Source organism: Puma concolor, chromosome A1, assembly GCF_028749965.1.
Source record: "Puma concolor isolate L17-30 chromosome A1, mPumCon1.1.hap2, whole genome shotgun sequence".
Classification (NCBI taxonomy): domain Eukaryota; kingdom Metazoa; phylum Chordata; class Mammalia; order Carnivora; family Felidae; genus Puma; species Puma concolor.
In genome coordinates this window covers 123,447,039-123,463,028 of record NC_141667.1, presented here as the reverse complement: position 1 = coordinate 123,463,028, position 15,990 = coordinate 123,447,039, and the positions used below count along the sequence as shown (strand labels likewise).

The 15,990-nt window shown below is 46.7% G+C and overlaps 1 protein-coding gene across 21 annotated transcripts in view; it reads left to right on the top strand.

Moving 5' to 3' along the window:
• Positions 1-15,990, top strand: part of LOC112861239 (protocadherin gamma-C4) — a 173,713-nt gene that overhangs the window by 137,596 nt on the left and 20,127 nt on the right. The window contains exon 1 of one of the 21 annotated variants that reach the window (XM_086701861.1): positions 1,658-4,409. The exons of 18 other annotated variants lie outside the window; for them this stretch is intronic. In XM_086701861.1, the coding sequence (XP_086557987.1) occupies positions 1,980-4,409 (2,430 nt within the window). In that variant the 5' untranslated portion in view covers positions 1,658-1,979. Of the gene's footprint in view, positions 1-1,657; positions 4,410-10,610; positions 13,338-15,990 lie in introns of those variants that run through there. 2 more of the 21 variants (XM_086701992.1, XM_086701854.1) reach the window with 2 other exon arrangements.

The window sequence follows — 15,990 nt, the reverse complement described above, 5'->3', positions numbered from 1 at the left end:
TTCTGCTGGCTTCTGAAGAAATCTTAAGAATTAACTATGGGCCTTATTATAAATGGGAAAACCATTTCAACTTTTAAAAACCAGTTTTCAAAAGCCATGTTGTAATTAAGTTATTGTGAATGAGAAAAATGATTGGTAAATCAATCCATCTCTGAAGAAACTGCAAATCAGTGTTTCTCAAACCCTAAGGCACATTCAAATCACACAGGTATTTTGTTAAATTATAATTTAGTCAAGGTAGAGAATTTCTGCGTTTCTGCATTTCTAACAAGCTCCTAGGTGATGCCTATGCCATTGGTTCTTGGCTTATACTTGAGTAGCAAGTGACTAGGCCATATTCTGTCTTCTAAATATATTCTATGGAATATATTCTGTCTTTGAATGCCTGTCAACCTTCTTAGTGGTCTGATCTGTTGTAAAACTATTTAAAACTAAGGGTTTTAAGAGAGAAAGTTTTGAGGACATGGAGAATCAGGTCAAATATGGTTTTTATCTCTTCAGTAAATACCCTCTATACTGTATACTTCTTATCTACCTATCTAATATGTCTGCCTCTCCCTTTCAAGGTTCAGTTACACTTCAGAAAGGTTTATATGCACTCAAAGTGATGTCCAAGACAAGTATACAGAAACAGTATGAGGCTCTAAAACTTGGCATCTCGTATTTAATGGGGTAATTTGGATCAGTAATTTGGGCTTACTGTATGCCAGACGTTTTACCTGCCATATTCATTTAATAGGGTGGGAACTCAGAAACACTTTTAGGGTAGTTTCTTGCCCAGGGATGTGTTAGCTCTGACTTATTTCATACCTGATCTCTTATTCATTATCCTAATAAGTGCTATTTGGTTTGTTTCATGAGTTTTAATCCTAAATGTAGAAAACTCTTCAAGGCTCTTTATTTTTTGGGTTAAAGGCTGTGTATTTCTCTAAAGAGTTTATGGAGCGTTGCTGCTATATCTTAGTCATTTTATAAAGGTCCCAGGTGATAAACAAGCCTAGATTTTTTTCTTTTTGAGGGGGGAATGGGTATTATCCTTCTTTAGCAATGCAACTTCTCTTTGTGGCATATTAATACAAGATCTTGGGAAGTGGATTGGCCATGTAAAGGGAAGCATTTGAAATTATGCTTTATGATTGAGATTGTTTGTTAGGAAAGATGGGATAGGGAGTTGTCACATTGCTCTCTGGTTCTTAAGAAATGAGAACTAAACAACATCCAGTTTTAAAAGAAATCTAAATTTTGAATTACATAAAACTGTTAAACCAGATAGTGGTTCCTATTGATTCTCTTTACTGAGAAACAGAGAATTGTACAGTCTCATTTGGTAAGAGAGAACGCTGAAATTATTAACATTTCCACAGAAATGATAAATCCTCCCTTACATATAGAGTCCAACTGGATAGGCTCTATGCAGCCCTCCAACAAACCATATTTGTGTTTTTCCAGACGGTGTTGTGTCATTCTGGGTTTGTTTGACCCTCTCTTCTTGCGATTACAGACAGCGGTTTAAAAAAATGTGTAATAGGCCTTGGTTTGGTTGGAAAACCTACAAAACAGCCATCTTCATGGCTCTGCATTTGGCTTTTCAGGTCAGGGTAGGTTGCCGATGTACAAGATAACTGCCAAGGCCCTTTGGCCCTAAACTCAGGAAAGAAGCAAAAGGAAAGTGAAGTTCCTGGCGGTAGCGTTTGTCCCGCTCAGAGAGCCCGGCGCTAGCGCATTCTTCGTGCAGTTATTGGCTGGGACTCTGCGTGCCGCTGTCGGCCAATGAAGACGCTGGAGATCTGGCCCTGGCCCGTCCCCTCTCGGTGCCCCGGGATGAGGCAGAGACTGAACAGCCGGTGAGCAAATCAACGGCATCGAGAAAGCCATGTCCGACTCCGTGCCTAGCGCTGTAGCGCTAACCCGCTGAAAGTTTCTCAGCGAAAAAGCCGGAAAGATCTGGACTCCGCTGAGAGGAACTGCCTTTGAGTGAGATGGTCCCAGAGGCCTGGAGGAGCGGACTGGTAAGCATCGGGAGAGTAGTGGGAGTTTTGTTTCTGCTTGGTGCCTTGCACAAGGCTTCTGCCGTCGTTCGCTATGAGATTCTGGAGGAAAGAGAGAAAGGTTTTGTGGTGGGCAACGTGGTCACGGACCTTGGTTTGGATCTCAGCAGCCTGTCAGCACGCAGGCTACGGGTGTTGTCTGGAGCTAGCCGAAGATTCTTTGAGGTGAATCGGGAGACTGGAGAGATGTTCGTGAACGACCGCCTGGATCGGGAGGAGCTTTGTGGGACAGTGCCCTCCTGCACTGTAACTCTGGAGCTGGTGGTGGAGACCCCACTAGAGCTGTTAAGGGCGGAAGTGGTGATCCAGGATATCAATGACAACAATCCCACATTCCCTACCCGGGAAATGAAATTGGAGATTAGCGAGGCCGTGGCGCCAGGCACGCGCTTTCCGCTGGAGAGCGCGCATGATCCCGATGTAGGAAGCAACTCTTTACAAACCTATGAGCTGAGCCTAAATGAGTACTTTGCGCTTCGCGTTCAGACGCGAGAGGACGGCACCAAGTACGCGGAGTTGGTGCTGGAGCGCGCTCTTGATTGGGAGCGAGAGCCAAGTCTCCAGGTGGTGCTGACGGCTTTGGATGGAGGCACCCCGGCTCGCTCCGCCACCCTTCCCATTCGCATCACCGTGCTGGACGCGAATGACAATGCACCCGCCTTCAATCAGTCTTTATACCGTGCGCGAGTCCTGGAGGATGCGCCGCCGGGTACCGTCGTGGTGCGAGTTCATGCAACTGATCTGGATGAAGGCCCCAATGGTGAAATCATTTACTCTTTTGGCAGCCACAATCGCGCCGGTGTGCGAGACCTATTCTCCTTAGACCTTGTAAGTGGGGTGCTGACAATCAGAGGTCGCCTCGACTTTGAAGACACAAAACTCCACGAGATTTACATACAGGCCAAAGACAAAGGCGCCAATCCCGAAGGAGCACATTGCAAAGTTTTGGTAGAGGTTGTGGACGTGAATGACAATGCCCCAGAGATTACAGTCACCTCTGTGTACAGCCCAGTTCCCGAGGATGCCCCTCTTGGAACTGTCATTGCTTTGCTCAGTGTGATTGATCTGGATGCTGGGGAGAATGGACTGGTGTCTTGCGAGGTGCCACCAGGTCTCCCCTTTAGCCTTACTTCTTCCCTCAAGAATTACTTTACTTTGAAAACCAGCGCAGCCCTGGATCGTGAGACTGTCCCAGAATACAACCTCAGCATCACTGCTCGAGATGCTGGAACTCCTTCCCTCTCAGCCCTTACAATCGTGCAGGTACGAGTGTCTGACATCAATGACAACCCTCCACAGTCTCCCCAGTCCTCCTATGATGTTTATGTTGAGGAAAATAACATCCCCGGGGTTCCAATACTAAATCTAAGTGTCTGGGACCCTGATGCCCCGCAGAATGCTCGCCTTTCCTTCTTTCTCTTGGAACAAGAAGCTGAAACTGGGCTAGTGGGCCACTATTTCACGATAAATCGTGACACTGGCATCGTGTCATCTGTAGTGCCCCTGGACTATGAAGATCGGCGAGAATTTAAAATAACAGTTCATGTCAGCGATGGGGGCACTCCAGTCCTGACCACCAACATTAGCGTGAACATATTTGTCACTGATCGCAATGACAATGCCCCCCAGGTCTTATACCCCCGGCCTGGCCGGAGCTCAATGGAGATGCTGCCCAGAGGTACCGCTGCTGGCTATGTGGTCACTCGGGTGGTAGGCTGGGACCCGGATGCCGGGCACAATGCCTGGCTCTCCTACAGCCTCTTAGGAGCTTCCAACCAGAGCCTTTTTGCTGTGGGGCTTCACACGGGTCAAGTCAGCACTTCCCGCCCAGTTCAGGACACAGATGTGCCCAGGCAGACTCTTATGGTCTTGATCAAAGACAATGGGGAGCCATCACTGTCCACCACGGCAACCCTGACTGTGTCAGTAACCGAGGAATCTCCTGAAGCCCGGGCTGAATTCCCCTCTGGCTCTGCCCCTCGGGAGCAGAATAAAAATCTCACCTTTTATCTACTCCTCTCTCTAATCCTGGTTTCTGTGGGGTTTGCAGTCACAGTATTGGGAGTGATCATATTCAAAGTTTACAAGTGGAAACAGTCGAGGGATCTGTACAGAGCTCCTGTGAGCTCCCTGTACCGAACACCAGGGTCCTCTCTGCATGCAGACGCTGTGCGGGGAGGTCTGATGCCACCGCACCTTTACCATCAGGTGTACCTCACCACCGACTCACGCCGCAGCGACCCACTGTTGAAGAAACCTGGTGCTGCCAGCCCACTGGCCAGCCGCCAGAACACACTGCGGAGCTGTGATCCAGTGTTCTATAGGCAAGTGTTGGGTGCAGAGAGCTCCCCTCCAGGACAGGTAAGGGTTAGCATCCCAGAATGATATTAATGCTTTTTGATGCCTGGACCATGTTCAGAAAGAGATGGAGCTGTTGTTTTAGTGATGAAGATGTTTTCCTAATGATGCATCTACTTTTTCACCTTGCCCTGTGTAGATCAAACATCATGCGTTTGTGAAGGGGATGGCGTGGCTAGAGTGTGGTTTGTGGTCCCACATGGTGTAGAATTAACTGACTCCTGTGTGGCCCCAATTCACACCTTCACCACTCACTTGCCATCACAACTAACCAATCTTGCTAAGAGGCCATTAAATTATAACCCAAGATCTCAGCCCTCAGAGCTTAGTTTGGTGTCATTTGCAATGACAGCAAGCTGAGCTGCTAGATACCTCTAACAAGTGGCAGATGCTAGGAATACAACAACCACCTCATTTGTCTGTCTTTGTTTTGATTGCAACATCTGCATTAAAACTAATGGTCCGCTGATAATTTTCCTTTGTCTATGCAGGCAGATCCTGTACCTCATTCTCAGGTGATTTTCAGTTAAATAAAATTCAGGGTGCCTGGGTGGCTCAGTCGGTTAAGCTCCAGCTTTGGCTCAGGTTATGATCTTGAGGTTTGTGGATTGAAGCCCCACGTCTGGCTCTGTGCTGACAGCTCAGAGCCTGGAGCCTGCTTTGGATTCTGTGTCCCTCTCTGCCCCTCCCCCATTCACACTCTGTCTCTCTCTCAAAAATAAATAAACATTTTTTTTTTTTAAATTTATTTTTGGGACAGAGAGAGACAGAGCATGAACGGGGGAGGGGCAGAGAGAGAGGGAGACACAGAATCGGAAACAGGCTCCAGGCTCCGAGCCATCAGCCCAGGGCCTGACGCGGGGCTCGAGCTCACGGACCGCGAGATGGTGACCTGGCTGAAGTCGGACGCTTAACCGACTGCGCCACCCAGGCGCCCCAAAAATAAATAAACATTTTAAAAAATAAGTAAATAAAATTCTAGGCATCCTTTAACTTTTATTTCAAGTACACTGCTGGAAATAACGTGTACATTACCTACAAAATATTTTTATGTTATAATATAAAAAACTTGGGAAATAGAGAAAAGTACTAAAAAAATTAAAGCTAACAATAATCCCCAAATCTAAAGACATAATCACCATTAATTATAAAAGTAAAAGTAATCATTTATTTTGAAAGTAAATCCAGACAGTCCAAAAGAACATATAGTACAAATTGAAAGTTCTTTTGTACCCTAGCATTATTCCCCATCCGTCCAGCATTATTTTTTTAAGTATACACACAGTATAAAATGTAGGTAAATTTGTATCTTGAGAAAGGTAAAGCTTTCATTTATTCAGGCTGGTGTGCAGGTAACTGTAAAGCCTGTGTCTTTAGTGAAACCTATACACACTTCCGGTTGTGGGAGAGTCACTGTTATTTTACTAATAAGTGTATTATTGTTATTAACCTTGGATTTGGCAGTTAGACAAATAGGGCTTCACCACTTATCAGCTGTGAGTTCTTGGCTAAGGTAATCTCAGAACCTGGTATATCATAAGTGTTAAAAAAAAATCTTGTCTATTACTATTGTTATTTTTATTCTTTACCCATCCAAAATCTTAAGCACACCTTGAAATAAGAAAATCTGGAGATGGCCAGAAATGACAAAGTAGAGGCATAAATGGAAAGGCTAAGAAAAGATGAAAGCCAGAGAGAAGCAGCTGTCAGACTGGAAGTCAGACTGGGAATCAACTGGCATTTTCCCTAGAACAGTGTTCTCAAACTTGGTTGCACACTAGAATTACCTGGGGACCCCTTAAAAATTCTGAAGCCCAGGCCACATCCCAGACCAATTAAAGCACAATCTCTTGGGACACAGGGCTCAGTATTTTTTGAAGGTCCCCAAGTGATTCTAATGTGCAGACAAGTTTGAAAACTTCTGCCCTAGAATGTACTAGTCTTTCAATTAACATATTTATGAAGCAAAGTGTTATTCTGGCATTCAAAGAACCAGGCTTATTGGGCCAGGCTGAACTTAGAAAATCCTGTCATTTCTCAACCTTAAGATATTACATAAAATAGCTCTATAAACTCATTGAATTACTTTGTTGTACACCTGAAATTAACATTGTGTGTTAAGTATACTCAAATAAATAAATAAAATACATATGTATGATATAGAATAGCTCTAGAAGAGCAACATAGGGAAGACATAAGAGGATCCTTCAGTCATCTAAAGAGACAATCTTCCTAAACCACTAGCACACGGGGCACCTGGGTGGCTTACTCAGTTAAGCATCTGACTTCCACTCAGGTCATGATCTTGCGGTTCGTGGGTTTGAGCCTCGTGTCGGACTCTGTTCTGACAGTTCAGAGCCAGGAGCCTGCTTTGGATTCTCTGTCTCCCTCTCTCTCTGCGCCACCCCCCCCTCGGCCCCGCCACGGTCTGTGTCTCTCTCTCAAAAAGAAGCATTAAAAAAAAAAAAAAAAAGCTGGACAGTGGGTATGGAACCTCTCTGGGGAGTGACAAAAAGATTCTATAATTAGATTGTGGTGATGGTTGTATCCTTTTAGTATATTCACGTATACTAAAAGCATTAAATTGTGCATTTTATTTTTTAATGTTTATTATTTTTGAGAGAGAGGGAGGGAGGGGCAGGCAGAAAGAGGGAGATACAGAATCCAAGGCAGGCTCCAGGCTCCAAGCTGTCAGCACAGAACCGCGAGATCATGATCTGAGCCGAAGTCCAATGCTTAACCTACTGAGCCACCCAGGCACCCTGAATTATGCATTTTAAATGGATGAATTGTATAGTATGTGAACTGTATCTCATTAAAGCTGTTTTTAAACTGTAGAATGGGAGAATCACAAACCTGGCATAAAAGGATCAAGTCAGGGATATGGGATTAAGGCTTTATGATATTCCAGTGCTAGTAATTGACGGTGTGCCTCTTTTGGTGTGAACTTGCAAATATGGAGACCTATAAGAGGTCTAGTTCTTAAATATGAAAGGTATCAGGAAAGGGCTAGTTTATGATCATACAGATTACAAACTAGTAGAAAAATCACTTAAGATGTTATAGAGGGGTGCCTGGGTAGCAAAATCAGTTAAGTATCAGACTCCTGGTTTAGGGTCAGGTCATGATCCCAGGGTTGTGGGATCAGAGCCCTGAGTTGGGCTCTGGACTGTCAGTGTTGAGCCTGCTTGGGACACTCTCTTTTCCTCTCTCTCTGCCTCCCCCCTACTCTCTTTCTCTCAAAAAAAAATAAATACAGAAAGAAATTTAAAACAAATGGCTTTAAAAAAAAAGATAGAGAGTCTTTTTTTCTCAGACAAACCAGGTATGGGAGTGGGGGGAGTTCTAGTACTGCATGTATTAGTTGTTTAGCTTCACACACATCTCTTAACCTCTCTGAACCCCAGTTTCCTCATCTATAAAATACAGAGGACTTCTTTCAAAATTGTTGTGTAAGTTAAAAGCAGTGCATATAAAGCATGCTGAATATAAAATATTCTTGTGAAGTATAAGTATTCAGTAAGTATTTGTTGAACTAATAAATGATAATATCAGTAATTCACCATTTAGTGAGTATTCCTATATGCAGACACTGTAAAAGATGAAAAGACACATTTCCTGTCATTATGGTATATAGAGTAGTACCATGGGAAACACATGCAAAAAAAAAATGACGGTGAAGATCTGCATAATACAAGAAGCAATCAGAGCAAAGGGAAAGAAACCCATAAGCCAGCCTGAGGAAATGGGGAAGATTTTATAGAGGTGGTGATTATTGAGCTGAGAAGTAAAAGTTAAGGAGTAGTTTATTTTTTTAATTTTTTTTAAAGGTAAATCTCTTTTTTTTTTTTTTTTTTAAATACGAAATTTGTCAAATTGGTTTCCATACTACACCCGGTGCTCATCCCAACAGGTGCCCTCCTCAATGTCCATCACCCACCCTCCCCTCCCTCCCATCCCTCCCATCCCTCATCAACCTTCAGTTTGTTTTCAGGTTTTTTTTTCAACGTTTATTTATTTTTGGGACAGAGACAGAGCATGAACGGGGGAGGGGCAGAGAGAGAGGGAGACACAGAATCGGAAATAGGCTCCAGGCTCTGAGCCATCAGCCCAGAGCCTGACGCGGGGCTCGAACTCCCGGACCGCGAGATCATGACCTGGCTGAAGTCGGACACTTAACCGACTGCGCCACCTAGGCGCGCCTTATTTTCAGTTTTTAAGAGACTCTCATGTTTTGGCTCCCTCCCTCTCTAACCTCTTTTTTTCCCCCCTTCCTCTCCCCCATGGTCTTCTGTTAAGTTTCTCAGTAAGTAGTAGTTTATTAAATAGTAAAGGGAAAAGGGAGGCAGGAAGGGCCTTTGCAGGAAATTTCATGCATATGAATAATGATACTTAATTATTGCTGAACCTTAAAGTATGTTTGTTTAACAGTCTTGGCAAGAGATAAAGTGAAGCAAGTAGGCAGGAGTTAGATCTTGAGTTACTTTTAGGCTTCGTTCTGTATTCATGATAGTCGCTGCAGAACTTTAAACCCCTATGTATGATGTCCTCAAGAGAGATTATCCTGGCACCCATAAGTAAAATAGATTGGGGATATTGCTACTGGAGACAAAGAGAACAGTTAGAAGCCTGTTAAAATATCTGAGGAGAAGATTGATAAATGCTTGAACCACCACAGTGGCAGTATAGGTGGAAGGTGTTGACTATAGTATAATCATCAGGACTTTTTAATTGACATGATTGAGGGAGTCAGGGAGAGAAATGAGTCAAGGATGGCTCTGCCTGTCCCTCCCCTGTTCTGATGGAGGTACTGGGTTGATGGTGGTATCATTCACTGTGATAGTGAATCCTGCCCAAAATACCTGGTAGGTGAGACTGATTTATACTTCCACCATTCCTATGAGAGGAGAGTTAGCTGTTTTTTGGTTAAAACACACACACACACACACACACACACACACACACACACACACACACAAATTCAGATCCCTCTCTTTGAGACCAGAATGTAGGTTGTTGGCCTCAAGAGGATAGTCAAAAGGATATTCTTGAGGCTTAAGGGTTTGGAAAAATCTGGAGAGGGATTAGAACCTGGGTTTTGTTCCCGGTTTTCACACCCAGTGGTAACCTAGGTGAGGCTTCAGATGAGTTAAGAAATCTTATGTTGACATCAGGCTGGACTTTTTCTCTTTGTGCTCTGGTGTGTTTGTCACTCAGATTATAGTTTGCAGGTAACTACAGTGTGAGATGATCTGTGTTTCTCAACTGTGTGTTTGTGTGTGTGTGTTTAAGGTGGTAGCCAGGCTCCTGGGAGGGTCTAGATCAGGGTTGAAGAAGAGTGAGATAAAGTCTCCAGCTCCAAGAGGCCCCCAGGGGCCAAGTAAAAGCTTGCTCTTTTGAAACTGTCTCTGTTGGTAATTAACAACAAATCAAGCATACCATGGTGTCAGATAAAGGGGATTTGTGGGCACAGTGCTATTAGTGGCTGATCTCAGTCATTCAAGGAAGCTATTAAATCTGTGAACATTAGCATTCTGCCAAGCAATGAGATCTAGTCCTTAGCGCCTCCCATACACACTGATTCTTTACTGATTTGGAACATCTCCCTCTCCTGACTCCCTCCACCTTGCTTCATCTCCTTCTATACTGTCCTGGAAATCAATGAATGGTAATTCAGTGTATCATTAGCTAGTGCCTGAATAAGAGAGATTTTGTGTCTGCTACACCTCCTGTTCCAAAAGAAACGTGCACTGCATAAATTTAATTGGTTACATTAATGTGTAAGTCTTGTCTGCAAAGAGATGGATATGTTTCTGAATAATCTGCAGAGGGGCAGAGTTTTGAATATATGGCACTGCTTCTAATTCGCTGTTGCTCTAATACAATCAGACTGAGGCATAAACTACCCATTTCAAATATTGGTGGATGACAACACTGGCTTGAACAAAGTGACCAGTCTCAAATGGCTACTCCTCTATGGGCTGCAGGTTGCTAGGGCTTTGGCTGTCTGTTTTCCCCGCCGAAAAGGGGCGGGGGAAGTTGGTGTGTTTGGGGGAAAAAAAGAACATACATACATGTTGTTTGCCTCTCGTTAGAGGTAATAAACCTATAGAAGGAAATGCTGTTGAGTGGGAGGAAGGCAAAAAGATAGGTTTTTTGTTTTGTTTTGTTTTTTGGGGTTTTTTTTTTTTTGTTTTTTTTTTTTTGTCCTCCAATGCTGCGACGCATTAACCCTGCTGCTATTGGGATGTTCTCTGCTCAGCCTATTGGCTGAACCTAGGAGCTGCTGTCTGCCAATCGGGTGGTGGAAGGCAGACAAATCTACCCCGCCACCAGCAAAAACGGCCTGTAACCCTTGCGGTGCCGGCCCAGCCGCGCCAGAGCTGGCGCCACGAAGAGAGATAGGTGTCTCCAGCTGCTGTTGCCGTTTGGGGCGGGTCGGCTTCTTCTGCTTCCCAGGACCAGGTAGAGGACTACCAGGAAGCAGCAATGCTCCGCAAGGTGGGAAGCTGGGTAGAAATCTGCTGGGGGGCCACCCTTTTGTTCCTCATTTGCCACCTGGGTTACGTTTGTGGGCAGATCCGCTACCCGGTCCCAGAGGAGTCACAAGAAGGGACTTTTGTAGGGAATGTCGCCCAAGATTTCTTGCTGGATACAGAGACTCTGTCAGCTCGTAGGCTGCAGGTTGCTGGAGAGGTGAACCAAAGACACTTCCGTGTGGATTTGGACAGTGGAGCCCTGCTCATCAAGAATCCAATTGATCGAGAGGCACTGTGTGGACTCAGTGCCAGCTGCATCGTGCCCCTGGAGTTTGTAACTGAAGGGCCTTTGGAAATGTACCGAGCGGAGGTAGAGATTGTGGATGTGAATGATCACGCCCCCCGATTTCCTCGGCAGCAGCTAGACTTGGAAATTGGGGAGGCAGCTCCTCCAGGACAGCGTTTCCCCTTGGAAAAGGCTCAGGATGCAGATGTGGGGAGCAATTCTATCAGCAGCTATAGACTAAGCTCCAATGAACACTTTGCACTGGATGTCAAGAAGCGCAGCGACGGCAGCCTGGTCCCAGAGCTGCTCCTGGAAAAGCCTTTGGATCGAGAGAAGCAATCAGACTACCGCCTGGTGCTGACTGCTGTGGATGGAGGGAACCCCCCGAGATCTGGCACTGCAGAGCTCCGGGTATCAGTGCTGGACGTGAATGACAACGCCCCAGCCTTCCAGCAATCCAGCTACAGGATTAGTGTGTTGGAGAGTGCTCCTGCCGGCATGCTGCTCATCCAGCTCAATGCCTCTGACCCAGACCTGGGTCCCAGTGGTAACGTCACCTTTTCTTTCAGTGGTCACACCCCTGATCGTGTGAGAAACCTCTTTAGCCTTCACCCTACTACTGGAAAGCTTACCCTTCAGGGGCCCCTAGACTTTGAGAGTGAGAATTACTATGAATTTGATATTCGGGCTCGCGATGGGGGTTCTCCAGCCATGGAGCAACATTGCAGCCTTCGGGTGGATCTCCTAGATGTAAATGACAATGCCCCCCACATCACAGTGACCTCAGAGCTTGGGACTCTTCCAGAGAGCGCAGAACCTGGCACTGTAGTGGCACTCATCAGTGTGCAGGACCCTGACTCAGGGTCAAATGGAGACGTGAGCCTCCGTATTCCTGACCACTTGCCATTTGCCCTCAAGTCTGCCTTCAGGAACCAGTTCTCCTTGGTGACTTCTGGGCCCTTGGACCGAGAGGCCAAATCCAGCTATGACATCATGGTCACTGCTTCCGATGCTGGGAATCCTCCCCTGAGTACCCAGAGGAGTATTTTCCTCAATATTTCAGATGTGAATGATAACCCACCCTCTTTCTTCCAGAGGTCACATGAGGTGTTTGTTCCTGAGAACAATCGCCCAGGGGACCTGCTTTGTTCCCTTGCAGCCTCTGATCCAGACTCTGGCTTGAATGCACTCATCTCCTACTCTCTCCTGGAGCCCAGAAATCGAGATGTGTCAGCTTCTTCTTTCATCTCTCTGAACCCCCAAACAGGAGCTGTTCATGCTACTCGATCCTTTGACTATGAACAAACACAGACATTGCAATTTGAGGTGCAGGCCCGGGATCGGGGCAACCCACCTCTTAGTAGCACTGTGACGGTTCGTCTGTTTGTGCTGGACCTCAATGACAATGCCCCAGCTGTGCTGCGTCCTAGGGCCCGGCCTGGTTCTTTATGTCCGCAAGCTCTGCCTCCATCAGTTGGTGCTGGCCATCTAGTCACAAAGGTGACTGCTGTGGACTTGGATTCAGGTTACAATGCTTGGGTTTCCTATCAGCTCCTGGAGGCCCCAGACCCCAGCCTGTTTGCTGTCTCTCGCTATGCTGGGGAGGTTCGGACGGCAGTTCCAATCCCAGCTGATCTCCCACCACAGAAGCTGGTCATTGTAGTAAAGGATAGTGGTAGTCCACCACTCTCTACCTCTGTTACTCTACTGGTGTCCTTGGAGGAAGATACTCATCCAGTTGTCCCTGATCTTCGAGAATCTTCAGCTCCAAGGGAAGGAGAATCCCGCCTGACCCTCTATTTGGCTGTATCACTAGTGGCAATTTGCTTTGTCTCCTTTGGCTCATTCGTTGCACTACTGTCTAAGTGTTTGCGTGGGGCTGCCTGTGGAGTGACCTGCTTTCCTGCTGGCACCTGTGCCTGTCTCACCCGATCTCGAAGGAGGGAGGGGCTTCCTCCTTCCAATGGGATCCTGCGAATCCAGCTAGGGTCAGATGATCCTATCAAGTTTGTTGATGTGGGCGGCCACTCTCATGGCTGTACACCCTTGGCTTCTGCACCCACTCGGAGCGATAGCTTCATGATGGTGAAGTCACCCAGTGCACCTATGGCAGGGGAGCCTGTTCGCCCAAGCTGCCCACCCTCTGATCTTCTGTATGGGCTAGAGGTGAGACCTTTGCAGGCTCAGCCAGTGCTTGAGAGTTACTCTGATCCAAGCATATGGCTGGGTCATGTCCCTGGGACTGTTGGTCTCTCTGCAAGAGCCCATAGTGAGTGGTAACTATGTTGTAGATGGTGTGCTTTCGAAGTATTTTGTGAATAACCAGGAAGTTGTCACAGATTAGTACTTGAGGTAGATTATGTACCTGAAGGTAAGAAATGAAGGTAATGATCAAGAGCCAGGGTATTGTGGAAGCATGGTGCCAGAATGTGGGAGCATAGAAGGCTATCCTGTACAGGGGTAGGGTGTATCAGGCAGTCACCTAAACCAAGAGGTTTCTTTCTCTTCCTCAATGAGGGGGGTAGGTTCTGGACTACCTTAACTCTAGGTTACCATTTCCCAATGAATCTAGGGTGACTGCTGTATTTGCCCCACAATATTAAGTACCTCCTAACCCACTATAGAGAGAACTCGCTGCTTGAAACAGCAGAGAGCACAAAGAGGGGAGAGCTGAAGGGGAAGTAGGGAGGCATCAGGATGCAAGCAGAGATCTTTAGTCCAAGTCTTCAGGAATCCCATTCAGGTTCCCACTGAGATTTGAGCTAGATGCAAAAGAATTGGGGGCAGGGGAGCATTACTTCTTTGGGGGGGGGGGGAAGCAACATGTGAGTAAAATCACTTCATGTCAGAAAACTGGTTTACAGCTGAGGAACTCAGAGGCAGCCACTCTGGAAGTCTTTAAGTAGACTTTTGAATTGGTGCAACCATAAATTCTAGAGACAACGCCTGGTTTCTACTCACTCTCCTGGGTGAACTGGATCAGTTCCAGGAATGTTCCCCCTACTAAAAGCTGTTATGCTCATTCCATAGCTCAAGTCGGGGATCTCATAAAAGCTGAATCCTGTAACCATCAGCTGACATTGAGATTCCTCAAAGCATTGATGGAGAGTCAGAGCAAGGCTTTACAGGATCCTAACAAATGGTTTCTCTCACCTCAGCCATGTTTGGCAGAATGGCGTGGGTGGGGGGGGGGGTTCACATGGCTTTGCCTCCCCTGGAAGGACAAAATTTTGTTGGTTTAACAAAGTAGTGGAAACTTCTAACGTCCTGAGGGAAGTTGCTGGGACAGAACACTGAGAAGTTTTGTACCACTTTGTCTTCCCTGTTGAGAACCATCTGAGCTGTCAAACTTTGCTGCCAAGGGGGCTGAATCAACCTGCAGCATGAAATGAGTGGGGAGGTAGGAGGCTTCATTGACACAGATTTGCCTGTTCCTAAGGTTTCCAGGACTGAGGGGACTTCATAATTGGTTGAGAGCAGACAGACTTTTTGGCCAATCAGACTCAGAGCAGAGGTGGGGGATCTGCTCTTCCTGCCCACCTCTCCTCCTCCTGTTCCCCAGCTCCACTCAGATTCAGTTCCCCTCCCCCCCCACCCACCCCCGCCATTTGGTGACTAAGAAGAACTGCTGCAGGCAGACAGACCTCGGAGCAGTTTTTAAGAGGCTGGAAGGAGACATAAGAGATTTCAGCTGCTACATTCCAAGACCTGAGTCTGCCTTGGAGACAGGACAGCACAGAGTCAGTGTCCAGGAAGGGACCTCTGGGTCATGGGGCCCAAGACACCCCCACAGCTCGCTGGGAAATGGCAAGTGCTGTGCATGTTGTCGTTGTGCTGCTGGGGCTGGGTGTCCGGGCAGCTTCGTTACTCAGTGGTGGAGGAGTCTGAGCCGGGGACGCTGGTGGGGAATGTTGCTCAGGATCTAGGCTTAAAGGTGACAGATCTGTTGAGCCGCCGACTGCGGTTGGGGTCTGAGGAGAATGGACACTTTTTTTCCCTGAGCTTGATGAGTGGTGCTCTGGTAGTGAATCAAAAGATTGACCGAGAGAGCCTATGTGGAGCCAGTACAAGCTGCCTGCTGCCAATACAGGTGGTGACTGAACACCCCCTGGAACTAATCCGTGTAGAGGTAGAGATCCTGGATCTCAATGACAACTCTCCTGGCTTTGCCGCCTCTGAGCGAGAGATACGCATCTCAGAATCAGCTGCACTTGGGGCCCGATTCCCACTGGATAGTGCCCAGGATCCGGACGTGGGCACCAATACTGTGAGCTTCTACACTCTAAGCCCCAGCAGCCATTTCTTTCTGAATGTGAAGACCCTAAAAGACGGGAAGCTATTCCCAGAGCTGGTGCTGGAGCAGCAGCTGGACCGTGAAGCCCAGGCAAGACATCAGCTGGTGCTTACTGCTGTGGATGGGGGTATCCCAGCCCACTCAGGGACGACCCTTATCTCTGTCATTGTACTGGATATTAATGATAATGCTCCGACTTTCCAGTCCTCAGTTCTACGTGTGGGGCTCCCAGAAAATGCACCCATGGGTACACTGCTGCTCCACCTCAATGCCACTGATCCAGACGAGGGCACCAATGGCCAACTAGACTATTCTTTTGGAGACCATACATCAGAAGTGGTGCGTAACATCTTTGGCCTAGACCCTAGCAGTGGAGCAATCCATGTGTTGGGTCCCATAGACTTTGAGGAGTCAAGTTTCTATGAAATTCATGCAAGAGCCCGTGACCAGGGACAGCCAGCTATGGAAGGCCACTGCATGATTCAGGTGGATGTGGAAGATGCCAATGACAACGCCCCAGAGGTA